At 37.5% G+C, this 27842-nt stretch overlaps 2 protein-coding genes across 6 annotated transcripts in view; one reads left to right on the top strand and one right to left on the bottom strand.

The window, feature by feature from the left end:
- Window positions 1–13375, top strand: part of LOC122827776 (membrane-associated guanylate kinase, WW and PDZ domain-containing protein 1-like) — a 100131-nt gene extending 86756 nt beyond the window's left edge. For 4 of the 5 annotated variants that reach the window (XM_044111032.1, XM_044110955.1, XM_044110878.1 and 1 more), the window contains 8 exons: window positions 1286–1481; window positions 1622–1924; window positions 4484–4651; window positions 5537–5621; window positions 5728–5785; window positions 6967–7110; window positions 7242–7380; window positions 9492–13375. In XM_044111032.1, the coding sequence (XP_043966967.1) occupies window positions 1286–1481; window positions 1622–1924; window positions 4484–4651; window positions 5537–5621; window positions 5728–5785; window positions 6967–7110; window positions 7242–7380; window positions 9492–10579 (2181 nt within the window). In that variant the 3' untranslated portion in view covers window positions 10580–13375. Of the gene's footprint in view, window positions 1–1285; window positions 1482–1621; window positions 1925–4483; window positions 4652–5536; window positions 5622–5727; window positions 5786–6966; window positions 7111–7241; window positions 7381–8606; window positions 8699–9491 lie in introns of all 5 variants that reach the window. The other variant, XM_044111117.1, reaches the window with a different exon arrangement.
- Window positions 13376–14352: 977 nt separating this feature from the next.
- LOC122827711 (rhodopsin) lies at window positions 14353–15938 on the bottom strand. The gene has a single exon (XM_044110670.1). It carries the CDS (start codon window positions 15861–15863, stop codon window positions 14799–14801), a length of 1065 nt encoding a protein of 354 aa, XP_043966605.1. The 5' UTR covers window positions 15864–15938; the 3' UTR covers window positions 14353–14798.
- Between the last annotated feature and the right edge of the window lie 11904 nt (window positions 15939–27842).

Below are 27842 nucleotides of genomic sequence, written 5' to 3'. Positions count from 1 at the left end.
ACAAATTACTCCCACTCCCTATCTGGAGCTGTTGCTCTCTAGAGAACCTTACAGACAGCTTGTTAGGAGAAGCAAAGGCCGTATCCTCCGATCCTTGTGCTGTTGTGCATCATATATTTGTCTTGAAAGGGAAAGCAAGTTGAAGAATGACAGAAAGCTTGCAATTGGATAAAGTAAAGTGGTAGAAAGTTTCAAGCCTGCCTCACAGGAAGTTGGTTTGTTGATTCGTCCAAAAGCACTTCACAAGCAGAAAGTCTGCTTTGATATGATGGGCCAGACCAGAGCAGTCTGGGCTCAGTCAGCAGATTGGTATATCCTGGGCCGTGGAAGTTAGCATGTTGAGTTAAGCAGTACTTTGCAGGGAGGGCATAAGTGGAAGCTCTGGAATATTGAATCCAAAGAAAATCCACTGAAGTTTCTAACTGTATAGTTATAAAAGGTATAAAAAAAAAAGATGGCAGACATTTCTTTGACAGCCACTGTAGTTGAATTGTTTCAAAATCTGAATGTCTGCCTGTGGGATTACGTTTTTGGATGTTTTTAGTATACCTTCTTCTAATCTCCAAAGCATCAAATGTTTATCCAACAAACATGATGACAGGGCCAGTATTATGTAAAATTCACTTTTTATGAGCTTTACATCATGCTATAATGTTATTAATCAAAAACATACCTGAAGTTTTTCCTTAATTCTGTCATTCGTGTTTGAGAAATCCTTTCATTTCATATGAAAGCCAATCAGCTGTGCAAAACCCCTAGGGGAGCAGTAACTCCCTCATTCAACTCCTTCAGACTAGCCAGCAGCAATTAGTAAATATCTGGTGGAAATGTGCATCTGCTGAGCTCGTTATATGAGCTGCTTTTCAGTGCAATGCTAGTAAAAACTTTGTTAAAGGGTTAATAGAAGAGCGATGTTGTGATGACATCCTGAAGGTGCAGTTTCAGAAAGAGCAGGAGTTTAGAGACACAGACCCAATTCTAAGGCATTAAATTATGAAGTCATATGTCTCTTAAGTTATACTTCATATATGCAACATTTGTATAACAATTGAAGGTAGCATAGCTACTTGATTGTACTGCCGGCCATTATGTCATTATGTGCCTAGAATATACATTGTAATTTAATAATTTAATAATTTAATTCTCCCGTCACTCATAAACACACTGAAATAATTTAACTAAGCTCCCTGTTTTTATTGGTTTCTGAACATTCAGATTCTCAGTTTCTTATTTCTTATTTATTTGTAAAAAGTATCTTGAGTGAAATGTTTCTGTCTTTTTCCAGATCTACATTGGGCACATAGTGAAGTACGGGGCTGCAGATGAAGATGGCCGCTTGCGGTCTGGTGATGAGCTCATCTGTGTGGACGGCACAGCGGTAGTGGGAAAGTCACACCAGCTGGTGGTTCAGCTGATGCAGCAGGCTGCCAAACAGGGTCATGTCAACCTCACGGTCAGACGCAAGACCCCCGGATACGGAGGTGATGAAAGTTTCTCGTTAAACATGTACTTCTATCTATGTGTCATGCACGGTCACATTTGTGTTATGTAAACATATTGTTGCTAGTTGCTTCTTAGTTCATTTATCTGACCATTGTGCTCTCACTCTCTTCGTCCCCAGTGTCAAAGGGAGAAGGTGACGTTCCCCCATCGCCGGCCTCCTCACACCACAGCAGCACGCAGGCTCCCAGCCTAACAGAAGGCAAGCGGACCCCTCAGGGGAGTCAGAACTCACTGAACACAGTCAGTTCTGGCAGTGGATCTACCAGCGGCATAGGCAGTGGTGGTGGAGGCGGCAGCGGGAGCGCTGTGATTCCGGCCTCTCTGCAGCCTTACGACGTGGAGATCCAGCGGGGAGAAAACGAAGGATTCGGTTTTGTGATTGTGTCGTCCGTCTCCCGGCCTGATGCTGGCACCACATTCGGTAGGTGATACAGGACTGTGAAATTTGTTTACTCTGTAGAGGAGCCAGAATTCTGTCAAATCTGCTGCTCTCTCACCCATATGAAAAGATGTATTCCTCATCCTGGCCCTCACCAATATTTCCATCATATTCTCAATCCCACTGATAGCAATCTTAAACTTTTATGCATTGCAGCTACACACCAGACATGCATTCAGTAAAGTCAGTCAGGCTTTGAGGAAAAATTGCACAAGTTGTCCTTGAACAAATTCAGTATAAAGCTCAGAGTGATGAACACAGATGTCATATCAAGGACCCTTGTGTACTTAGCTGTTACGATGATGTAATGTGATGTGTCATAGGTGAAAGACGAGACTGGACGATACTCTAGCCACACTAAGTGTCCTGAGGAGGTTCCACTGATACCAGGAGCTAATGGTGTTCCTTTCCAGAATGCAATTTTAGAATTAATGTGTTATTAACAATGACAGTGCTGGAAAACGACCTTGTCTGATCTTCTTCAGGCCTTAAAAGGTTTCTGTTTTTCCTTCTTCCCCTTTGTGTTTTAGTGTCTTTGCTCCTCCTTTATTCCTAAGCGTGACTAAGGCTTCTGCTATAGCGCCCTGTATTCGCTCCTCTAATGGGTTGTAACCATGTGGGACACGGGCTGAAATCGAGAATTCATTTTTAACAAGTGACATTACTCTGAACATTCCTTCAAGGTTTCTTAATGCCTGTCAGTTCTGCAAAAACTAAAAGCAGTTTCGTCTGATTGAGTTCCCTGTAATTGTCGAACAAAAAACATTTTTCCTAAGTCTATCAAAACCCATATCCCCAGCTGATCCCCTCGTTCCATGACCCAGAGCTGGTGTTGTGCTTAGCAGATTGGGTGTTAAATCCTTGTCAAGCCCTGTAATGTCCCATAACTCATTATTTAAATAAAGTGACAGCATACAAGTGCATTTTCAATCAAGGCATAGGAGAGGTGAATGTGAAGAAAGGTTATGCATTTAATATGGATGCTGCACAGATTGCTGAATGAAAGCTGTAGGAGAAATAGAAAAAGTGAAACAGGAGGAGAAGGACAACTGGAGAGAGCAGGGATTTTCCCTTAGTTGCCATCAGAAATCCTAAACTCATTTTGATTCAACAATGTCCTGTCATGCTTTCAGTCACCACCTGACTAGACTCACATGAAGTCTTTAAGGGATAGTTTAAGACTTCAAAGGTTCTGTGAAAAGGTTATAAGCAGTTTGTATCATATGTGCCTTAAATAACTTTCTCAAGGAATCTACAGTCTATCTATAACCCAAATTGTTGTTTACAACTACCAGACCATCATACCTAAAAAAAAAAGTGTCTTGCACAAAATACAGATTAAAACATGAGGGAACATCAACTTTTGCACTTAAAATTAAAATTGGATAATATAATAAAATTGTTATTTAACATACCAATATTTAACTGACTCATCAACTCCACTTCTAAGGAAGGAGAATAGAGATAAAATTGAATATGGTTTACTATTAACTTGCTGTTTTTAAATTTAAATCACTAATATGTTATTGTGAACTGGCAAATTTTAAGCGTATATTGTTCTTGCTTTGGTTTATCAATGTTGTTCACAATGGAAAGATCACAAATCACAACAACCTGCTATTTCTTGAACCTGAAATTATATCTGATCTGTTTTCAGCAGTAGGGATAGTACTATCATTTCTTCTCTGATAGTACAGTAGCTCTGATTTTCCTCTTTGAGCTTTTGTTTACAAAGATAAAAGAATACACCTGTTGCACTTTCAGTGGTTGCTTTAAATTTAGACTCTAGTCACATTTCTCTTGATTCATTGTCTGTTGGTAACAGATGGAAAATAATCATTTGATCACAGAAATAATCCTTTCTTTCTCTTTGGGTACTTATAAAACAAACACCTGTTGAAACCATAAGTTTAGTTTCGTCTGATTAAAGCTGCAGCAACAAATAGTCACGTTCAGACTTATCAAAGCAAATGTATGAGATCAGAGTAGAAGTCCTGCAGAGTACAGTGTTGGAAATTAACTTCTTATGATGTTACGGTGGGTTAGATATGAACTGCTTATACATTTTAACACAAGCTCACCTAAAAAACTTCTGAACTTTCCCTTTAAATTCTTATTACGATCTCAGCCAAGGTACCACAGCTCAGGTACCAGATTGTATAAATACCCATTGATCCAATGATGCATCAGATTCACAGATCTTTAATTAACATGTCAAGTTGTGGGATAAAAGGACATCCTTTGCATTTTTATTAAGGAGTTCAACAATTTTAGCTTGACTTCTCCTTTCTGTTTTTTTTTGTTTTGTTTTGGTTTTTTACAATAAAATTTGTAATTTGTGTGCAAACTCCAATAGTTTTTCACTTTCGTTTGGTGAATTTGGGACTTGGTGATTTTAATAATTAATCTACCCTCCTTTGTCTTTCTTCCACTATGTTTTCTCCTTGTTTTCCACTTACATTAAATCCAAATCAACACAAATAATCATCTCAATCAAACCAATCTATGCTGCACATTGTTTGTAACATGCCCACAAAATAGGCCGCATCATAGAGGGCAGCCCGGCAGACCGCTGTGGGAAGCTGAAGGTCGGGGACCGGATTCTGGCCGTTAACGGTTGCTCCATCACGAACAAGTCGCACTCAGACATTGTCAACCTGATCAAGGAGGCTGGCAACACCGTCGCGCTCCGGATCATTCCGGGCGATGGTAAGGCTCTCATCTTTCGACATCACACGAATGTTTCATAATGCATCATGATGTGACTTATTCATGGTTGTAGTGGGAGGCAAAGGGCACCGATGCTTTTCAGAGACATGAGAATTTTTATTTTTGTTTATCAGGGTGTGGAACCTTTTGTAAGAAGCAAAATCACTAGGTAGGAGTAAGGCAAAGTAAATTTTCCCTTTTCTCTGATTTGCACTGAAGATTCTGTTTTCATCATATCACAATATGTAAAAGGTTAGTGGGGTTTGAATAGTTTCGCAAATCACTGTATATCATGTTCAGATAGAAACAAACTGGTTCAACAGACACAGAACAGTTTAAAGGGAAATTTCCAAAGATTAGGGCCAAAAGTGGTGACAGGAGTCACCATCAGTGTGAAACCTATACATATACTAGAAACACAATCCAAGAGGGACTTGGATTGATCTCTGTAGGACAGCGAGGACGTCATCATTTTTTGGAGATTAGTGAAAAGTGAGTAAGTTGCCTAAGAAGAATGTAACAGGCTGATATTCTAGAACTATACTTTCAATACTTCCAATTGAAAGTATGACACTTGTTAGACTGTAGCCTTTTTAAAATTTTTGAACTTAAACTTGTCATAAGAACAATAAAATAATGACATTTACATTTGTGTTGTTTCCCGATCCATGAAAAAGGGTCCAGTGTTGTCAGTGAGCAAAATAGCAGATGACAGCATCACACACAGTTAGCGTCAGATCAATACAGCTGCCTAAGGGTGATTTAAGAAACTCTTCTGGACAGTGGCATTTTGTTCACCACAGTGCCTTTTAGAGACATCGCTGCGGGCTGAGGCATTTAATAAAAACACCCACTTAATTTAATTTCTTTTCCCTTTACTTTCAGAATCTTCCAATGCTTCTCTGCTGACTAATGCAGAGAAAATAGCTACCATAACCACCACACACACACCTCAGACCACAGAGTTAAGGTAGGTCCTGATACATTTTTAATTTTCAAATTTCATATATAATATAATAAAGCTTAATGTGGCATGAAACATATTGCCAACATGAAATCTGTTTTCCTTTTGAAAGGAATCATTCGAAGTCAAAAGGTGCTCCTCCTCCACCTCCTTCACAAACTCAAATGCAGGTAAGTGTCAGTATTTTCAATGCAGTTAACTGATTTTATACTTGCGATTGCCATGTATATGTTGAGACATGAAGTCATGGTTTACATTCTGCCTAAACCTATAACAAATGTGTTGAATCATTTAAGGATTTATGGTAAAATACATTCAAAACTAGTTAAAGTGTATGTAAACCCAAATAACCTTTATTTGGTTATAAACTGTTTCTTTTGGTTTATAAGGGTGCTATTGAACACAGAAATATTCTTGAACCTTTTCAACCACAGTATATTTTACTAATCAGTAGGGGGCAGTAAAACACCAAGACATGGACATAGAAGGGATAAGTTGAAGACTAAGAATGCAAATTAAACCACAGGATGAGTTGAACTTTCACTTCATTTCATTTTTTAGCAGTATTATTAAAAAAAAGTCATAACGTGCACATAATGACTTGTAGAGAGTTGTACGGGAAACTGGCATGATTTATTTACTAGCAGCAACTTAAATTAAACTACAATTTTTTCATTTGTTTGGATTCACAAACAAAATATAGATTGTAGTTTTTATATTTGACATGTGTTAAAATGCCTGATAAGTGAAAGCGGTTATTTCATTGTTTTGCACACCAATACATTAAATTTGTGTGACTTTGTTACTGCATTGCACAGTAATGGCATTTCAAAGTCAACTCAATCATTCTTTTGGTTCCCTTCTTAATGAACCGAAAGAGATTTGCATTTATCAAAGAAACGATGGAAAGGAATATAGTGATATCAAAACAATCCAGTATTTAGACAAAAAACTGTTTTCTTATGTTTAGAGATTAGGGTAGGATTTGTGACAGACCTTATATATACCCACATTGGTACAAACCTTTATCTAACATTTTGTTGACTAGTCTAATTATGTTCTCACATAGAAATCTTGTGTTTGAAGCAAACTTTGGATGAGTGTAGAAACTTTGGGGTGCAGCCCTTGTGCTGCCCTTGCTTGGCGATCTGTACCCTGCTCACATGTACTTCTGCATTAATTATTCATGTATTCCACTGTATTGTACTGCCATTGACATTTCGAGGGTTTTTTTGTGGAACACAACTTCATTAGTTCTGAAGTTTGGACTCATCCCTCGCTGTCCTCAGCACGATGAATAAGTCACTGTTTCCTAGTGCTTCTTGTGTATATACTTTTTCTTACACCACAGGACGCCGAGTACTATTCCGTGGACCTGGAGAGGGACAGCAAAGGATTTGGCTTCAGTCTAAGAGGAGGCCGGGAGTATAACATGGACCTTTACGTGCTGAGACTAGCCGAAGATGGGGCTGCTGTCAGAAACGGCAAGATGAGGGTATGAAACTCACAAGTTCCCTCTGATTCTCTACTAAGAACATTTTGTCAGGCTAAATTTCCTCTTTTTGCATTATTTATGAGGCCACTTTATCACTTGGCTGTCCCAGTTACTTATCTGCTCTGTTGTAGGTGGGAGATGAGATTCTGGAGATTAACGGTGAGAGCACAAAGAACATGAAGCATTCACGAGCCATTGAACTGATCAAGAACGGAGGTCGGAGGGCGCGGCTTGTCCTGAAGAGAGGCGATGGATCAGTACCTGAATATGGTAGGTTAACATGCAGCAGATGTTTTACTCCTCTTCCAGTAAAGAAGTCAGATTTTTTTTTCATGTAGTAAACTCAGTGGAATAGAAAATGTATTTCCTTGAACCGATACATCTTTATTGTATATTTAACAATATTTTAATAATAAATAATAAATGCATATTTTATTCTAGAGGACCCCATGCAGAAAACTTGAAAAATCCAGCTTTTTACACGAGTACAGTTATTCAGTGGGACAAGGCTACTAATAAAAAGAAATACAATTTACAGTAGCATATATGTACCACACTTACTGGCAACTCTTTATAATATTGATGCATATAGAGAATATAGAGAGGAATCTTTTGCCATTTCTTTTTGCAGTCTTTAGAGATCTGCCCAGAATTTTTATGCACTCTTCTCTTCAGCTTCTGTTTTTGATTTGAGGACTTAGATGACCATGAAAGGTGAATTTTGTCTCTGTCAAGGCTTTCATGCATTGATTTGATATGTTTATTAGATCATTACATTTAAAAAAGAAAACAATGTTGATCTATTGAGACTATTGTAATTTTATGTTAAAATCAAGATCCTGTATTTGAAGGAGTTTATTTTGCCATGCACTCATGGAGCCTTCATAGATGAAATATGCCCATAGCACCACAGATTCTCCACCTTGCTTAACAAAGGGCATTAGTACTTTTTCACAAATTAATTAATCTAGACACACCTGAACTGTAAAAGACTTTTTGTATCTTACCAAAGTACTTTCTAATCATATACATATTTCTTTAGAATTCTCATCTTTCTTATTTCTGAATAAATATATTCAAGATAAGATTGGAATTTTCAGAAAGATTAATACAAATTGTCAATACCTTTTTACCGTTACGTTAATGCCAATAACTGAGGAAATATGTGTTAATAAAATAATGACTAAATCTTACTTAGTGGGATTTATACAGGAAACTGTACAGTAAATATGCTCTATAGGTTTAACAATGCTTTTGCTCTTTGGAGCTCTGTTCTCTACTGTTGTATTATTTCTCATAGTAATCCAGAGATTTATGTCGGGGATAATTTTTTAAAATTTCAGTGAAGAATATTTTTGTCTTTCACGCCAAAACCCTTCTTCTCTCAACGGATGTACTGTAAAACAGCTTGTCTGTTCTATTTGTCTTCTTCTCTCGCCTCCTCCTTCCTTTTCTCTGATCGCCTCTTGTTGCTGGGCTCTTCCTCCTCTCTCCAGCGATGATGGCTCCTCATCTCGCTGTTGGTACATTGAGGAATGACAAGATGGGAGAGCCCTGTTTCTACCTAATGGGCCAAAATCAGACAACGGTTTGTAGTAAAAAAATAAAAACAACAACAACTCTGTCCCAGTTCACTCTCCCTGTCATCTCCCCTCTCCTCACTTTGAGTTTTTATACAGCCTACCAGCTCATCCTGACCTGCATCCTACTTTGTTTGTGTTTGTGTGCGGATGTGTTTACACTGTAGACATACTTTATGTCTCATCACGCTTGAATTAAACTGTACTTATGTGGCTTCTGTTAGTCCATATAAACTGTACCCTTCTGTCACTTAAAGAAAACCTTTTTTTTTTTTTTATGGAACTAACTTAATGCCACCACTCATCACATGCTGCTGCCATAGCAACCTGTGTTATTTGGCAGACATTCAGCCAAATGCACATTTTAAATTTGGTTTTGGTTTGTTTTGGTGTGCCTTTGTCATACTGTTTGGAATGACCTCCTAGGTGCCTGCTGTGTCATTGATAACCGCTGCCCTTCACTTGCTGATGTGTTGCTCCTGCTTTTGCTGATGTAACCTGTTTAAAAACGTAAACTCAACTCCCAGGGAAGATTTGTGTGTTTTTTTTTTATTATTTTTGCAAAGATTTAAATTTAAATCGGACATATCAATTTAGAAAAGGCTGTCTGTTTATTTGGAAAACATACAGCATATTAAAAGAACACATCTTTGCATGATATTCATAGCTGCATTGATTTGTGTTGTGCCAGTGCAAGCAGTTACATAATGCAACAGAAAAGTCATCTGTGCAAGACATGGTAAATCTAACTCAAATCTATTTGCATTCATCAAATCCTTCTGCCTTTTTCCTTTCCTGCAGACGGCAGCAGTGACGGGCACCCTCCCGCACCCAGGGCACAAAACACTCCGGAAGTGAGAACGTTGCCACCAAAAAGTCGATACCACACCTCATTGGAGTCCAGTTATCCACCAGACCTTCACAAACCATCACGCCTGGAGGAGGCGGCACGTGGCCGAGGTATGGACAAAAACAGGGACTGGGCTGGCTCGGATCTGATGGACTTCCACGGCCGGCAGTTTAATCCCCATTATCATCACACCTGGAATAACAGTCACAGTCAAAGTACCCTCCGACAGCAGTCTCCCGACAGCAGCGCTGGCAACAAGAAGAGCCGAGGCCGCAAAGTCAAGAAGTCTGAATCGGAGAGTGGTATCTCCAAGCTCCTGAAAACTCTGAGGAAGGACAACTCGGGAAAGAAGGCTGCTGCTGCCGAAAAACTGCGGGGTCGAGAGCTCTCGAGCAGCAGTTCTACCCTGGACAGAAGGTTTCAGTTGCACCGTCATGGCTCCCTCGACCGCTCACCAACCAGGAAGCGCAACTCGTCACCAGATCGTCGGCGGGCGAAATCCATGGACCGCAGGGCAGAGCGTGCGCACCGGGACCACACACCTGAGAAGGAGTACGATGATGGAGGATTCCTCTCGGTCACCCCTGAGCGGAAACTCCTCGAACGGAAGCTGCTCAAGGAGTCCCAGGTAGCTGGACGAGTGAGCGAGCCGTCCACCCTGGACCGCGTCAACAACAGAGGGGATTCTTTCCCCAGAGGCCGTGCGTATGAGAAAGCTACTAAGAATGGCAATCTTCTGAGAGACTCTTCCTCGGAGAGGAAGGAGGAGAGACACCGGATGAATGGGACAATGGAGAGGCAATACAGATCAGAGCAGGACTCTTCCCCTGACAGCAACTATAGCCGGGATGAGCTGAACTATGCAGCAGCGCCCAGACTGAAGGACTATTACAGCATGATGAAGAACAACGCTGCACACAACAACGCTACCTACAACAAGACAGGACCCATCAATAACGCCGGAGGCCGCAGCTCAAACCAGATCCCTGAGCCCAAGAGAAGGCTGTACAAAGAAAATTCTAAAGACCTCAGTATCTAGAGGGAGGAGAGTACCCTCACTGCTCTCTCCTCTGTCTGTGCAAACTACGTAACACACTGGAATTGGACTTGTAACAATACTAACTCTTACTCTTTATTTGGTTGAATTGTTTATGAATTGATTTGATTGACTAAACTACTTGTGGTCCCATCTAGAGATTTATAAAAACAGCAGGAGTACAATCCCTCTATCAGTTTATACTGGTTGTGTTGTCATTGTTCTTGTTATTTTGAGCATAACAGAGGTTGTTGTACTGTAGTAAAGGTATTGTATGTGCCTGCATATGAAATCAGTGATATTGCTTTTTGTAGGCATTGTTGACTTTAAATATTTGTTCCCTTCAAAGGTCTGAATAATGCTTCCATTTGTGGTAAATCCCAAATCCTGAGCTTGTTTTTGAAATTATTTTAGGTGTCCTTTTCGCTCCTGAATTACTGACACTATAGCTACTGATGGTTCACAAGAACTGTGGAAGTGAAGCAAAGCTCTACATTTAAATTGGATGGTGAAACTAGAGCATTAAATTATAAATAGTAATAATATATGAAATTCCTAATTTTGCTCTATTTATTTTGAACTTCACTCACATCTTGAGTGAGCTTAATTAAATCTTTAAGGGCTGAAGTAGACGTGTAAGCATGCTGTACTTCAACTTGTTTTGCATCATTGTTTGACAGCCCATATTATTCCCAATAGAAATAATTTTCAGTGACTCTGAGGCCCTTTCTACACTAACACAGATGTTTTCTGCTGTGCTTCCACCTACCATCCATAGAGTTTTTGATTAAAAACTACATATAAAAAAGCACTCTAAAGTGAAGATTTGTAAAAACATCCTCTCCACTGGATGTCCAGAAATTATATAGGAAACAATGACCTAGAGAAACACTTCTCATAGACCTGTTGCACATTTCTTTTCTAGAAACCAGGTTAATTTAATTAAATTTTTCTTTTCTTCAAAAGAAGGCAGACGTTAAAGAACATAGTTCCTAATTTTTACAGCTTTTTTCTTTCAAATGCATTCAGCCTTATATCTCACAGTAGATCTATTCATTCCAGAAAATTTTTTATATATCTAGAGCGGTTTAGCTTGGATTTGAGTTTTTGGCAAGAAAAAGTGAAGAATATAAAAAAAAGTCAATGTGTGCTATAAATGTGTTTACGCTGGATATGTGGTGATTAACCAAAATTGTGACTTAAAATCTGACTTAGTAATTGCCTGCTCTTCCTTTCTGTGGTAAAAACAGTAACAACAGTGGGGTAATTATTCTTTCCCACATCACCCTTGATTTGTCTGGACTCTCCTCCCATTCAGCTTCAAATGTAAGCTGAAGAAGATCTGAGGGCAAAGGATAAACTCAGTGAAAGGATTATTATTTTTAAATTGTCATTAATGCTAGTATTATCACCACCTGCTGGCGAAGCGCAGTTATTACAACATTTAAAAGTTGTACTACTGAATACAGGTAGATTTTTAAGAAAGGACAAAAACATTGAAAATATCTAGAGTAGTATAGCTGGGGCCTGAGACTTTTTGTTTAAACCAAATGACTAGTTTTGCCCTTCTCTAAACTGAAACAGCCTCTTTCAACTACACCCAAATTTGTTAATGACAAAGTGAGTTTCCCAAATTTCTCAAAAATCCTGTGTAGTAATTTAGAAAAGTCAGCATTTTTGCCATACTGCCAGCTGAAGCTGCCATAAAGTATGTTTATTCAGATATGCCAAAAAAAAAAATCATTAATTATCCCTGTGCAAGATGCATGTGTAAGTTAAAATGTAGTGTAACAACCTTGTTAAGCCTAAAGAAACACTGTAATCCCCAACACTTATTTCTAGCCTAGTTCTCATATTTATTACCACCATTGTCCATCCTCTGGGCCCTGACACATTGAGCTGATAAGATTTGTTGGCACGGTAACGTACAGTGAGTCTTGGTAGACCAGACAACTATTTCTGCCACTCTGAGCCACACTGTCACGCCACTGAAGTCTGACTGCTGTTTTTTCATGTTTTTGTGTGATTATTCTCTGTTTTATGTTTTGTTTGAAAACTAGGACTATATATTGGATGAACCACAACAAATGCATTGTTTCATCACCGGTGTCACTATGGTACTGTATTCAATAAAAAAAAATAAAACCAAACAAAAAATGAGAGGAGAGATAGTCACAGGAGGTTGGTCATCACCTGTAAAGAGATTTTCTCTCCCAATGTAACTACTAGGAACTTGTCAAGGAATAAAATGTTGCCTTTTTCTTGCACAAAACAGAAATTTATGAAGAACCTCTGCAGTGAGGAATGTGAGATTGTGTTTATATCTCTGAAATGGACCTGACAATTTATGGTAAATATGTTGATTTACTTTGGGTCAGGTATATAAAGACATTTTAAAAATGAAAGACTGTATTTGGTCAATCAACAGCTGTTAAATGGTTTGAATCTCTCTATGGTTAGCCTGCCTTTGTATTATAAAGCACTTGTATGCAGTCTGTGTTCTTCAAGCATTATTTCTTGCAGTGTGCTCCAGACATAATGCTGTCTCTGTGTTGATAAAAGCAGTACATGTATATGGGCCAATCTTTTTTTTATATAACTATGCATATATAAATACTACATTGTCCATAGCTTTATTTGACCCATGAAGCTATACATAACATTAGTCAAAGTAAAAGTAGATGTGGACTTATCCAGCTTCTTTTCCTTCAGATGGATTACAATGTATATGTAGCTATCAAAAGAAGTCTGTGGATGCTATTTTTATTATCAAATAAAGTTTTGCATACAAATTCAAAAGGATTTCAGTTCTCTACATAGCTGGTTGTCCCAGGAGAAGCTTTTTGATTTTCTTTGTCTCTTTCAGTATAAAACGGTACTAAATTTCAACATGAAATGGACCACTCATCTTATTGGAGCAACTAACCCATTGAGTAGAAATTACTTCAACATTGAAAACCCTTTTCTCCTATCTCTGTAGGTTTTTTTTTCCTTTTTTGTTGCTGAAAGCATCACAACTACTTTCAAATGGATATATCATATCCAACACTTATAGAATCAAACTGTTAGAGAATGTTTTGTTGAAGAGAAACTTTATGCAGTTTCCACATTTGAATTGTACTGTGAAATGATAAGTAGTCATTCTCACAATAACTCTTTGGATGTGAAGGTTGTTTTACTTTGAGTCCTCTCGTTCAAAATTCATGCAGGGAATAAAAAGAATATTAATCTACGAATAAATAATTTATGCATGTGTTATCCCAGAGCAATGAGCTCATATTTTAGTAATGATTTCAGTTTTATTCTTGTTGTCTAAAACCATCTGTTAAATTATGATCATTCTTTACTCTTCTTTAGTTTCCTGGTAAATTATTTTAGTTATAACATCAGTATATTCTTCTGTGCACCAATTGTACTTCTCCATATTCATAACCTTTGTTTGAAGGTCTCGTTTGGTAATATAAATAAGTATTAATCCCTAATCTTCATTAACCTTTTATCTCTAAGGCAGTGTTCGTAATCAGATAAACCATGTTGTGTCATGTCCCTTTATATTTATATGTATCCTTGTTAAGATTAATATCTTGATCCCTTTATTATGCTAAGATCTAAATCCGAGGTGACCTGAGACTGAAATTAGATTATAATAGCTTTGCAGGCACCACATAAAGAATATTTTAAATGTTATTTAAAAATTTCATATGATATATTTCTGAGGTAGACATCACCAAAGCGGGCTAAAAATTGAAGAAGTAGAAATTGACTCCAGACATAAATGCATTTTGAATAGGTCATTGACATTTATTTATTTGAATAAATATACTACAGTCATATGAACTTTTCCACCCAAGTTATAATTAAAACATAAACAGGATGAGTCATTTGCAAAGTGCGATTTATTTTACATTGCCTTGATTACATGCCTCTACATTCAAAAATAAGCCAGTATCATATAGGATCCAACTGATAGAGAATAAGATTTTTCCCCTTTATTGTGAGGAAATAAATACTCAGACTGGTAAGTCGGATATTCTGTACATACAGGAACAACTCTGTAATGGGCTGACCTTTCCTGCAACTGTCTTTAGGTTGAACCAAGTCGTTTGTACAAATAAAAAAGAGGAAGTTATTTCTGTAGACGTTAGCCTTCAGTCGTTTCCCTGGGGGAGTGGAAGTCTTCTTCTTGGATAGTGGATTTTGAAGCCTGTGCCTGTTGCTCCATTTATGCAGGAGACACGGAGCTGGAGGACACAGAGGAGGCCTCGGTTTTGGAGGCAGTGGTGGATGCTCCCTCCTCCTCTTCGAAGGGATTCTTTCCGCAGCACAAGGTGGTGATCATGCAGTGGCGGAACTGCTTGTTCATGCAGATGTAGATCATTGGGTTGTAGATGGAGGATGACTTGGCAAAGAAAGCTGGGATGGTCATAAAGAGAGGTCCAAACTCAGAACCCTGATTTGAGAAGATGTACCAGGCCACACTGGCATAAGGTGTCCAGCAAACCAGGAAGCCGATGACCATGATAATGACCATGCGGGTGACTTCCCTCTCAGCTCTCTGGGTGGTCTCAGACTCCTGCTGGGCGGCAGCAGCCTCCTTGACGGCACAGAGCAGACGGCCATAGCAGAAGAACACAACGACAAGAGGAATGCAGAAGTGGCAGATGAACATGTAGATAACAAAGGACTCGTTGTTGAAACCCTCCGCACGGGTATAGTAGTCGACTCCGCATGAACACTGCATGCCCTCTGGGATGTAACGAGACCAGCCGAGAAGAGGGGGGGCAGCACAGGCATTGGCCATGATCCAGGTGAAGACCAGACCCATAATAGCATGATTCTCAGTGAAGCGGAAGTTGCTGATGGGCTTGCAGACAACTAGCCACCTTTCAACAGCCAGAACAACCAGTGACCAGAGACCGATTTCACCGCCCAGGGTAGCAAAGTATCCTTCCAGATTGCAGCCAAGGCGCCCGAGGACAAAGTAGCCATGCATAGAGGTGTAAATCGTTGTGGTGAATCCTCCAAACACCATGAAAAGGTCAGCCACAGCAAGGTTGAGCAGGATGTAGTTTAGAGGGGTTCGCAGCTTCTTGTGTTCGATGGTGACATAGAGGGTGAGAAAGTTGACGGGGAAGCCGACGAGAATGAGAAAAAACATGTAGGCACCCAGACAAGCGTAGGCTGCTGGGCTGACAAGGTAGTACTGAGGATATTCATAAGGACTCCGGACAATACCAGTGGTATTAACCATAGGGACATAAAAATAGGGTCCCTCTGTGCCGTTCATGGTTGCGGCTTGTGGTTGCTCTCAGCCCCTCGGTGGTGTTTCTTCTGGCTGTTTGAGATTGCGATGGAGATGGACCTTGCTACAAATGGATCTGGTGGCCTCAGCTGGGCTTTTAAAAGGCACATCGTGGATTATCAGTTTCCAAATCTGTCAGCACAAATTGATTTAGGCCACAGTTAATATCTAATCCAGCCGTCACTGCAAACATAACTGACCACTCATCAAGATATTAAGATTACACCTGCTCATGCCTGTCTTTGAGCTGTTCAATAGATATCTACTACAAACCTTGATTGCAACCAGCTATATTGTCCACAGAATTAAATGGTAGGCAACCAGTTTGAGTTGGCATGATGATTTAAATTGTCGCTTCGGATATCCTGGAAAGTAAATTATACATCCTAAGCACCAACTGGAAGATTTCCTAAAAATCTTTAATGTGTTTGCTAAAACAATTTGCTGATTTGTTCAATAAAATATGTAAAAAATACAACAATTTAAACATACAAATATTTGCAAATGGTTGCATTCATGCTGATTCCGAATACTGCACTTGCTTCAAAGAAATGACCCAGAAGTGAGTCTTGATTTGAATGGGGAACTGTAGTATATGTGAGAATTTTGACCATATCATCCTTTTTAGCTCTATTTTCTAACTACTAGCCAGATAAATTTGAATACTTAATGTATTTAGGTGATATGTATCTGTGTAATGAGGATGTGTCTGGGCTAAGAAGGTCAACACCCAATATCCAAGTATGCATTATTATTAGGTATTTCTTTTTTATGTGCCAAAAACAAAATCGGACTGTCTCTAAGTCTCTCAGAGGGATGCAGCACACTTGAAATTGCTAAGATATTTGGGTGTGATTTAAATAATCCACAGGATTGTAACATGTTGACAAAAAAGATGCAAATTTCCTGCCAAGGATTTGAAATCAAGTGTGAAGCTACCTGGAATCATTATCTTCCAGTGCTGTTAAATTTCAGAATGGCAACCTACTTGGAGTACTTAGAAGTGCAAAATGTTCAGAGCTCAAAGACGTGACCAAGGTAAGTAAGACCACTTTTGAACAAGACACATTAGTTGAAGTGTTTAAACAGGGCCAAGAAATATCTGAAGACAGATTCTTCAAAGGTTTTATGGATGAAAACAGAGTGACTTAACAATTGTGTGGCTGGATCTGTAAAAGGCACCGAGCTCCACTTTGAGTCAGACACCAGCAAGGTGGAGGTGGGGTCCTGGTATGAGCTGGTATTACTAAATATGAGGTGCTTGGACCTTTTCAAGTTGGATATGTGCTCAAAATCAACTCTTCAAGATGCAGGAACAAGTCTGCATCTTTCTAAAAAAGACTGATTATTATGCAGGACAATGTTCCATAAATGCATTGAAGTAATAAAGGAGTTAAAAATGAAAAACATGGCAATGGGTAGTTTTCAAATGGGAGACTTTTAGTGAACAAACAGTCCTCTCTAAACAGTGTCTGGGAGGCTGTGATTGCTGCTGCACAAAAAGTTGATCATCAACAGATCAATTAACTCATAGACTCCATGAAAGGAAGAAAAGAACCATGCCTACGTTAGCCACTGAATTTTTAAGTCTGTCGTGTTTATTGGAAAGTTTTAAGTTGTGTGTTCATAATTCTCCCTTAAACAGATACAAATAATAAAACGTGGGAAAATGTGTATTCTTTTATTTAGTTGTGTAATAATACTGAAGTATAATTGTTGCCCAGAAATTATGCACTTATATACTCCTAAGGAAGTCAGAGCCCCACTTTCACTTTCTTAAACAATCATGTTTGAGATTTTTTAAACATTTTGGATAAACTGAGGGCATTGTAGTTGGTGATTAACAAAAATATGGAGGTTGCTGTGCCTGTCTTCAGGCTTGTCTTCAGCATCAGGGAACACCCTTAATCAATAGAGACTATAAAAAACACACTGAGATACACGCTCATAATTTATGAGAAAATTTTGGAACCCATGCATGTACAGGGACAACATGCAAAAAGGACCCAGGGTGGGATTTGAACCCAGGACCTTCTTGCTGCAAGCAGGCAGTGCTACTAACTGCACCATTGTCCAGCCCAATGTTGTCCTATATCATTATTATAGTATAATAATAACATAACAACATGACATCATATTATGGGAGATAATTCTCCCATAATATGAGATATATTATAGGAGATATTATGGAGACCATCAAACATCTTAATGTTTGTGACCATCTAAAAACATTAAGTATCATGTTTAGACAATAGTTGTATTTTGTTCTCTGTACCATTTAAAAATATGTTCATGTTGTTATTGAACTCAGCTAAACTAAACTGACTGTTACCTGTATTGCACTGAATGTAGAGCAGAGGCCAGAGTGTTGCTGAGTGCTGGAGCATCTTAGCTGTTGGTAAAGAGCTCAGCACTTTCCTAATGGGTGTTGTATTAAAGAGATTTGGAGCTTATGACTGTATTCCTTTCACAAGCCTGTAATGGATTTAATGGTGCAAAGGGTCGCTCTTGCTTTGTAGGATGCAAGCTTCTCAAAACGTTTTACTTTCTTTGCTTTGTTGTTCTTTATGTGTTTTTCAGAAACAAAATCAAATATTTCTTGAATGTCTCTAAAAAGATCCTTTGAGTGTAAAATGTAATTCTTGGATTACACACTGGGTTAAACATTTTTCTTAATTTTGAAAATTATTGTTTATAATAATTAATTGTCAAGAAACGTTAATTTCTTTTGTTCATTGGTAATGTAAATAAAATGTACTGAGGACTGTACTGGGATGTTGAATACCAACAACAGGTCATATATTAAAACAGAGTAATGAGCATTTGATACTTGATATGTTAGCTGTAACTTTCATTGTAGAAAAAAAACCTCTGTTTTATACTCAGATGCAATGATTGCTATATTAAATATGCCACATTGAGCGGTCTCTGTCCCTAAAGGCATTCCAATTGCTTTAGCAAATGTTAAGAATTGCAGAAAAACACCTATTATTATGTTTTTCATCTTGGGTTGTTTAAGATGTATTTCTTTTCTTTAAGGGAAAGTTAATAGGTTATAAAAACTGCTTGTGAACTTGTTTTTATAAAAGGAGAAACCATAAATAAAGCATTTATCTTTTTCAATTTGCTGTTTTCTCCTCAAGATTGAACATTGTTTAATGTCCCTGCTGGTCTTTAAAAGTAAAACACCAAAAGAACAAGAGCACCAAAACTATAGACCAAATGAAAAATGTGCTCTGTGATGAATATTAAGTGAAACTGATAGTCTCCAAATAATTCTTTATTGTCAGGTTCTATAAAAATATTATTTGCTTGAGTACAGCAAGTCAAATTTAACTCATGTCTTCATAACTCAATTCAAATTAATTCACGATGCACTTCTAAAACAATTCACTTTGACCAAAGTGCTCTGTAAGAAATTTGAAGAAGAAAACTGCTGTTGAATATTATGCACAATCAAAACAACACAGACATGTGACATAAGGTAAATATTAGTCAGTTTGATTTCTCTTTTACAAATACAAATATTTCACTAAGCATGTTACGAACAAGGGCTTTGGATTGTGTTCACACACTAAAGTCACATACAAACAACTTGTTTTCATAATTTAAATCCAGGTTTTTGTTTAACATTACTGCCAATATGTAAATTCAAAATATGTAACAATGTGAGCAAACATCTCTACTTTCATTAGACATGTAAATGGTCTTTGATCTGGAAGCCTTTACATTTGTTGGTCCAGATGCAAGTTGGACATCTTAAGTATCAGTGTTCAATCTATTTAAACTGGGAAAGTGGCTGGAAGATTCTCAGGTGTAATCTTTCTCAGGACTGAACAGTCAGATCCCAGGTAAACTTGCTAACCTAAATATTTTCCTCTTGAGAACCTTTTGTTCCACTGCAGAATAACAAACTATTAATCAGTTTTAATGATTAAATGCCAAATAATGCTGTTTTTATCAAATGAAAATAAGGTTGGATAACTGATATCTTAATATGAACTTAAACAACATGTTTATAGTGTTATAGAAATTAGTTGGGAAAATAAAACAAATGGGAGCTGCAGTTCCCATTTGTGATTTTTTTTAGAGCCGCAAAGCTTTGAAGATTAAAGTAGTAGACGATATGCAGAGAAGAAGGTGCTCTGCTGCCCCTCTCTGGAAGTTAAAGTAATTGCAAGGGTTTAGAATTTATTACCAGACATTATCTCTGTCAACATATGTAGACAGACATATTAATCCTAATTGTACCAGTATGATGACAAGAAACAAGTCTTATTAATTTGTGGAGGAATTTTGACACATTTTCTATTTTTATAAAATAGTTTTAATTTAGCAACAGCAGAGGGGTTTGCAGCGTGAACTGCTTGGTTAAGGTCATGCACTGCCTCTCAATTAGATGTTTATCTGAACTTTGACAAGGACAAAACTTAATTTACTTTTTTCTTGTGTCTCAAAAGTGTCCAAGTCTCACACCTTCCAAAATTCCTCTTTAGCCAGTCCACAGACTATTTTAAAAGCTTCCAGGGATCATTGAGATGTTCAAATGTTAAGACTGGGTTTTGTGGGCTATTTGGTTTTCATCTTGGAACTCTGTAATGGATGCCATAGTTTATCTTTTACGCCCTCCTGGATGAAGCGTCGTGAGGGTTTTAGAGTAGTTTTGATAGAACATCTATTTCGTTCGCCTCTTTTCTGTTCTCTCCTTTTGTCAATTTTATGGAATACCCAAGGGTATCCTAAAGTCCTGAAGCTTTGGAGATTATATTAGATATAAAAAATGTTTTATTATGATCTTGAATATCTTTTGATCAGGGTAAGGTTTGTTGCTTTGTGGAATATTTTAGCCCACCTTATATTGTGAGACAGGTTCTGTTGTCTGAAGTGATTTCTAGTTTTTGCGAGTCAAGAAATAATCAGGCCTGTGTGTGGTTAAGGAAATTTACCTTAGCTTCTTAAGTATTTTGTTATTTACAGTTAGTTTGAGATAACAACCAAATACAAACTTTTCACCCCATAAAAATCTAGTATAATTCTATAATTATTCTCGATACTTTTGTTAGGTTTTGAATTTCTTTCAATAATTTGAAACATTGAAGTGATATATAACCAGAAAGAAATCTGTAAGGGATTTTTTTTAATGTCACTTCATATTAAAAACCTGTACTGCCCTGTTTTCATTATGGTCTTTCTTTTTTTTTGAGCATTGATTAATCTCCTGAGGACTAATCTGTTCTTTGACATTGTGAAATTTTCAATTAATAGAATTTTAATTGATGATTATGATCCCACTAAAAATCCTTTAACATGCAATTTTATTATCTGTAAATTGAGAGAAGACTGCAAAAGTGGAGTTTGATCAATTGAAAACATTACAAGATCTAGAGTTTCTCAAATATGTCAGTATAACAATTTTTTCATATTTGGGAGAAAATTCAGGGTTGCCCTTCACTCAGACCTACAATTTATCTTACCCATATTTTCCTGGAGAAACTTTGACAAACAGGCTGGCTGGCTGTTAAAGATGACTGTGGTTTTTAGAGGACAAACGAGTGGGCAGAGTGTGAAGCTCTCTCACTCTGCCCACAGGAACTCTCTTGCTGAGTGACCGGTAGAGAGGAGGGAACACTGTGACCAGGACATGGCACATTCTGCACCTCCAGCTCCCACATACAGTTCACACCACGGAGTTAGACATCATCAGGCCCGTAAGAGCAAAAGTAACATCAGACGATGTCCAGCATCTTGAGGTCAATTTTATGTTTGAAGAAAAATATGATTTCATCAGCATTGGTCATGATTTAAATAATTTATTCTAACTTTGTTTAAATACTCTTTTAAGCAAAGACAAAAAGACAATATTTACACAGCCACCCAAAAATAATCAGATCTAGTTTATTTAAATATTTATATTAAGTATTTTAATCAGTGACTAAATGATTTGATTCCATTGTTTCCTAACTGTGGTAAAATCACAGTCTCACACTTGTGATTTTATAAATGTTTTTTTTTTTTTTATTTAAAACATTCTGTTAATTGGTTTTATGAAATATAACTTTCAGAGATGTCAATAGACAGACTTTACTGCTGCTTAGTTCATTTAGAGAGAGCCTTTGTGGGGGATGGAAAAAAATGCTGATGTAAGATGTATGCAGTAAATTTTTGAATAAACATATCATCCACAAGATTTTTCACTTGCTCCTGAGGAAATATTGATGATCAAATTTTCAGATCAGATTTTCTTTCAGCCTATGGAGAAATGAAATCTATTTATCTTAGGAAATAGAAGTTCAAATCCAAAGAATTGGATTTGCCTCTGTTTTTCTGGACTGAACATCTTGCTTAGAATTTTAGACCTTGAATTTAGGTTTTCTTTTCTTTTAGTTTTTTTTTTTTTTGTTTGTTTGTATTTTTGTATCTTCCTCTGCCTGCATTTGGGTGTCCACAAACACACCAGAATGACAATGTTACTTCAACAGAGGCATGCATACCTGATCCTGTGTATCTCCAAAAGAAGGATTTTATTTTTCGTATTAAAATAACACAGGAAACTAATGAAAACATATCTTAGAATCTTGTTTTATATGTCACAAACTACAGTTATAAAACACTTTGAAGTGTGTATGAACATATTTTCCTGGAAAAAAAGACTACTTCAAAGCTATGGCTGGTCATAAAAGAACCAATAGGGAAAAATAGTAGATGAGGCACAAAATTGGTGAACCAAACTGGATCTAAGAGAGTTCCTCTTTACTAATTCTACAATCCAATTGCTGTGCTAATATGAAGGAAATTTTAAAAATCTGTTAAACACAGCACTGATGTCACTGTTACTGTTTAAACTTTCTACCTCGAAGTAAAGTGATCTATTAGTTTTCAGAACATATTTCTAAATCTAACCAACTCTATTTGGAAAATTGTTGCACCTCTCCCTGTTCTGCTTCGTATCTGAAAAATGAATTCTTGAAAATCAACATATCCATTGTTGCTCAACCTTCTGCATAGATACCAGCAGTGGGCACTGTTTGCCTTCAGCACTCCCCGTTACAACTCTCTGTTCACAATCTGCTTCATTATCGATTCCACAGGAATCAACTGAGGCAATGTTTGCATCTTGTTGCTGAATTAGTACCAGCCCATCTAGGCTACGTGTGACTGTCCAGCTGGCTCTATTTTAATGCATTATTCACATGGTCAAGGATTCCGAGCCTCTGCTGAGCATGAATGTGCTGCATCTGATGCATGTCCATGTTTCTAAATCAGTATCCTTCATACCACTGCTATTACTGTGTGGTGACACTGTGTATTAAATGGATCCATTGGACACTCCCCGTCATCAGAAAAGGCTGATCTTTCTCCAGAAAAGACATGTTGGACCTTTTAGTTAATCTTAAGTATGAAGGAGATGAGGTCAGAGGTGTTGTTAATGTTTCCTTTAGTGCAGAAAATCACATCATTCTGCATCAGGAGCATCTGATCTCACATGAAACCTCCATGGTCGAACTATTCTTGGCACTTGGACCTATTTTTACATTGTAGCTGAACCCTTTGTGTGTAATCACATGAATAACAGCTGCATAAACCACATACGCTGGGTTGCTCCCGCTCCTTTCTGTTGCCATGTTCCTTGATTAGCCTTGATTTACCCTGCCTTGACGTTTTTCCTCCTTTGTTTCTTCGTGGTTACCCACAAAGCTGAAACACACACACACAGATACACAGTGGCGTTTCTGTGGCTACTTCATACCACCTATTGTTCATGTTTGACAACTGCAAAGAAATTAGCACTCTTTGGCATGATTCATCATCTTTCAATCGACTGGTTGCTAAGGCGATGAATCCGGGGTGCATGTGCAGAGCACTGAAATCCTGCAGAGTGTGAAGAGTAATGGCTTCGGTTTGACACTCACACACACACACACACGCCTGTACACCGATTTTTACACATGTGGAGGGAATGTAACTACACTGCCAGGCTGATCCTGGCTGGCAGTGTTGGAGGGTTTTTCAAGAAAGCCATCCCAGATGCTGGTGGATGAACCTCAAACTGAGCACACAAATGTCCCCCTCATCAGCACACACTTTCAGATACACACACGCAGATCCACACACAAGACACCTCCCACGTTCTCATCTGCACACGTTCACACAACAACCACTTCAAAGCCACACATATTCATTGGGCCTGTCTAAACTCCTTTTATGATTTATCATCTTTCATAGGCTAAACTACGGATTTTGAGGGAAACCGAGACATGTTAGATAGTCATTTTGTTTAGGCTTTACTCCAATTTTGCTCTGACTACATGATCTTAAGCTTCCATAGACATTTTCTCTCTTTTTTTATTTTTGTTTTTATTTTAATCTCAGCCAAGTGATGTTTTTTAACAAATTTGTCTCCAAAGCAAACAGGGATCTGCACTGTAGAAGTCATGAAAATGGTGGTCAAAACCCAAACTAAGATTCACATATTGTTTTATCTAAAGTGAGTAGGAGCCAGTATGAAAGTCAAAAGAATGATTTGCTTGAGTAAAAATACTATAATTCTACTGTATCATGCCGCTTTTGACTTTTGTTTTTTTTTAAAACAAAAGTCCAACAGCATTTCTTTCTGATATAAAATAATAAAAACACAGCTATAACAACCTTAATATGAAACATTTATTTAATTCCATTATGGTTATAAAGCACATATAACAGTCATGTAGAACATACAGCCTCTAAGTTTAACTGTAGATATTCAAGTGCTTATTTTCAAAATCTTGAACCAATTATTTAAGAAAAAAAAAAGTAAAAATATAAAATAGTTGGACTATCTGCTCAGGTGCTTTTAAGATAGCCATTAATCTCATAATTTTTTTCTGATCTCCATGACGAAATGTTTTTTACTCCTGATGGAAATGATGCTATAACAGAACCTACGCAAATAACTGGCCCACTTGAAGTTTGGCAGGAAAAACCGATAAAACAAATCCAATGCCAGCCTCAAACAACGACACATAACAACAGAAGGAGCAGAACTGACGACAATAACAAGGATCTGACAAATAAAAACTGGAAACTTCCAACTAATTAACACCAGGTTTAAGCTGAAGAAAGAAAGTAAAACGAACCAAAGCAAGTCTGAACATGACCTAACACAGGATCATAAGCTGAACACAACAACCTTAAATATGCAGCAAAATATTACTTATGCAGCTCTGTTCAACAGCTTGCCACAATTCAGTCCAATTTTCCACCAAAAATTAGCTTTTCATGAGCTGGCATACTTGTACATCTTGAAGCCATTAATTATCAAGTCGACATAATTCAACGTGATTAGCAGAGAAGAAGAGAAAATAAAAACATTTAACGAGAAAGCACATCAGAGGAGTTGACTCTCTAAATTTGTCAAGTGTTGTTTCTAGTTTCGAGAAGTGAAGAGGAGGTAGAGTTTCAAACATGTCCCTCCTAATGAGAAGGTGGGGCCAGGACAGAGCAGAAGATGATGGATTAGGCTCCTGAGGGATGAAACTGGGAATAGACAAGGAAGGCTTTGCATCCCATCTGCTTGGGAGCCTCGAATATTATAGAAAACGTTTCACATGACCTTGATTTATAGATCAAACCTCTTCCAACATTTTTATGTAGATCTGTGGAAATTAGGTGTCAGTTCTCTGTACCAATTAATTAATTTTAACTCAAACAGTTAATTTTTCTTTCTGTCTGTCTATGATCTTTGGACATCAAAAATATTTCAGAATGGCTAATTACCTAAAACAGCTGCTCTTATTTACAAACTAGATTCTAAACTCTGAAGTTATCGTGGAAACCATGGCAGAAGCATTCACTCATCACACATTTTTAAAATACATTTATAGCCAAAAGTTTCAAAAACTAAATCCAGTTGGGCTTTGGGGTTGAAACCCTATTATGCCTCCACTTCCAAAAAGCAAAGATGATCTTCATTTCTGATCATTAATTAGCATTAATTTTCTTATCTTTATTCTGATTTAGTTAAAAGGTATAAAATCTGAAGAACTCACTTTGCTGGTCATAAATCTCTTGCTTCTGTCTCTGTTTTTCTACCACACTTACCAAACTTTCACCTCTCTGACCTCTTTTCCTCCATTTCAGTTTCTGATAACTCACTCATCCAATAATATTTCTCAGCTTGTACATTGTGTACTTGCCATGTGTCAATAGCATGAGACTGCTGTTATGTTACCTTTGCTTCTCTCTGACACCAGGTCCAAACATAAACACACTCATGGCTATAAATGGTCCAGTGTTGACGCAAGACTTTCTAAATTATTCATTTCTACAGCGTGTTGATAGAGGACAGAGTAGGAAAGCAAACTGTCCTGTGAACCTATCAATGTGTTAAGGTTAAAATTTATCAATAAAAACTGAGGTCCTAAACCTCCATTAGTGAAGCAGAAGATTTTTAGTGAAACAAGCTAGTGGCATACAAAAGCAAAACTTCAATCACCCACCACAAAGCCGATGATGTTTAATAGGATATCATGCAACTTTCATTTCCAGGTACTCTTTACATGGGTTTGAAGGCCAAGGATGCTTTGCAGAGTGCCTCCTCTGTGAGGGTGACAACTGATTAAAGTTAAATTTAATAAATGTTTACTGCTGCTGTTCAGGTTTGACTAATTCATAAATTGCCTTATTTTATTCACTGACTGTCCTATTTTAATGTGGCTGTAATGTGAATATTTTTAAACTTTTTTTTTTTTTTGTATTTTCACAAATAAATGGAAGATTGCATGAACTTCAAACTTTGCTAAATAATCTTTGACATGACCCAGTTCCGTTTTGATCTATTAAGTTTTATCTAGATCTCAATGTGGTCCTACTGCCATCTGTAGAAAAACACAGCTTGGGGGGAAACAACCAATCAGAGCCAGGAGGAAGGGCTTATGGCTGTCAAAGCTTTTGTGGTTTAGGAAATTGACTGTGCCCCCACCACACATGCCTGTCATCTGAGCATAACAAACTACAATTTTATTTGGCAATGTTACTGGGACATTGCTATTGAAAAGTAAAAGAGAGCCAAGAAATTCTGTTCTACGTGAGAGGGTGAATGTGCATAGACACATTATTTATTGCAGCCAACGACAAAACATTTGTCTTTTCCAGCAGCCATTGTCTACCACATACAGCGTTAAAACCAATTGACCAAACATGCTTGTCTTTGAATAATAAAGTAATTTGTTCATTTATTGATTTGTAATACTGACCAGACTTTTCCTTTGTTTTTGGGTTTTGGTTAGTTAGTTTTGAAATTATTTTTCAGTGTACCATTTCATTTTGTCATAGTTCTGTATTAAAATGAGGTGAAGTCCATTATATCATCCAATACTTATGCATCCCTTTTATCTTCTCCATCATAGTTGGCTGCATGTCAATAGATAGAGAAAAAAAGGGTTATTTATATGGTAAATGAGCTGCAAAGTTGGGCTACTTTGTTCACAATGAAGTTTTTTGTTCATAAAAGCTTAATTAGAAATAAATGTGTCAGTGATTTTGGCTTGTTGTATGAAAAGTTTCTTTTTTCTGTGATTCTTAGTTCATTCCTTCATGGTAAACTGACAAGTTTGACTTGTGACTCCAAAGTTACTGAATGGTGCCTGGATTCTACGAAAGAAACTTGAACTGTAATAATAATTTCATTAATAATAAATTGTTAATTGTAAATATTAATAATTGCATAACTGTAAATTTGGATTCCCAACATTGTGGTCAACCACACTATTAATCATTAAATGTACTTAAATGTATTTGTTTTTGTTTTTTTCCTCACTTCTTTCACAACCAGCTGACACAACACCTCCACAAAGTTCCTTTGATCATTTAGGAGAAGGAGCTAGTCACTGTCTGCTGTGTGTGTGTGTGTGTGTGTGTTTTGGGGGCGGGGGGGCATGTGTGTGACAGATTTTTGGGCAAGTAGTGTGTCTGCTGATCTCTTGGTCC

The sequence above is a fragment of the Gambusia affinis genome, linkage group LG01 (assembly GCF_019740435.1).
Source record: "Gambusia affinis linkage group LG01, SWU_Gaff_1.0, whole genome shotgun sequence".
In the NCBI taxonomy this organism is placed as follows: domain Eukaryota; kingdom Metazoa; phylum Chordata; class Actinopteri; order Cyprinodontiformes; family Poeciliidae; genus Gambusia; species Gambusia affinis.
Note: the sequence above shows the minus strand (reverse complement) of the source record. Positions and strands in the feature narration are given on the sequence as shown.

Excerpts from the sequence above, each read along its gene's own strand:
- LOC122827711 (XM_044110670.1), bottom strand. The coding sequence starts at position 15,863 with ATGAACGGCACAGAGGGACCCTATTTTTATGTCCCTATGGTTAATACC.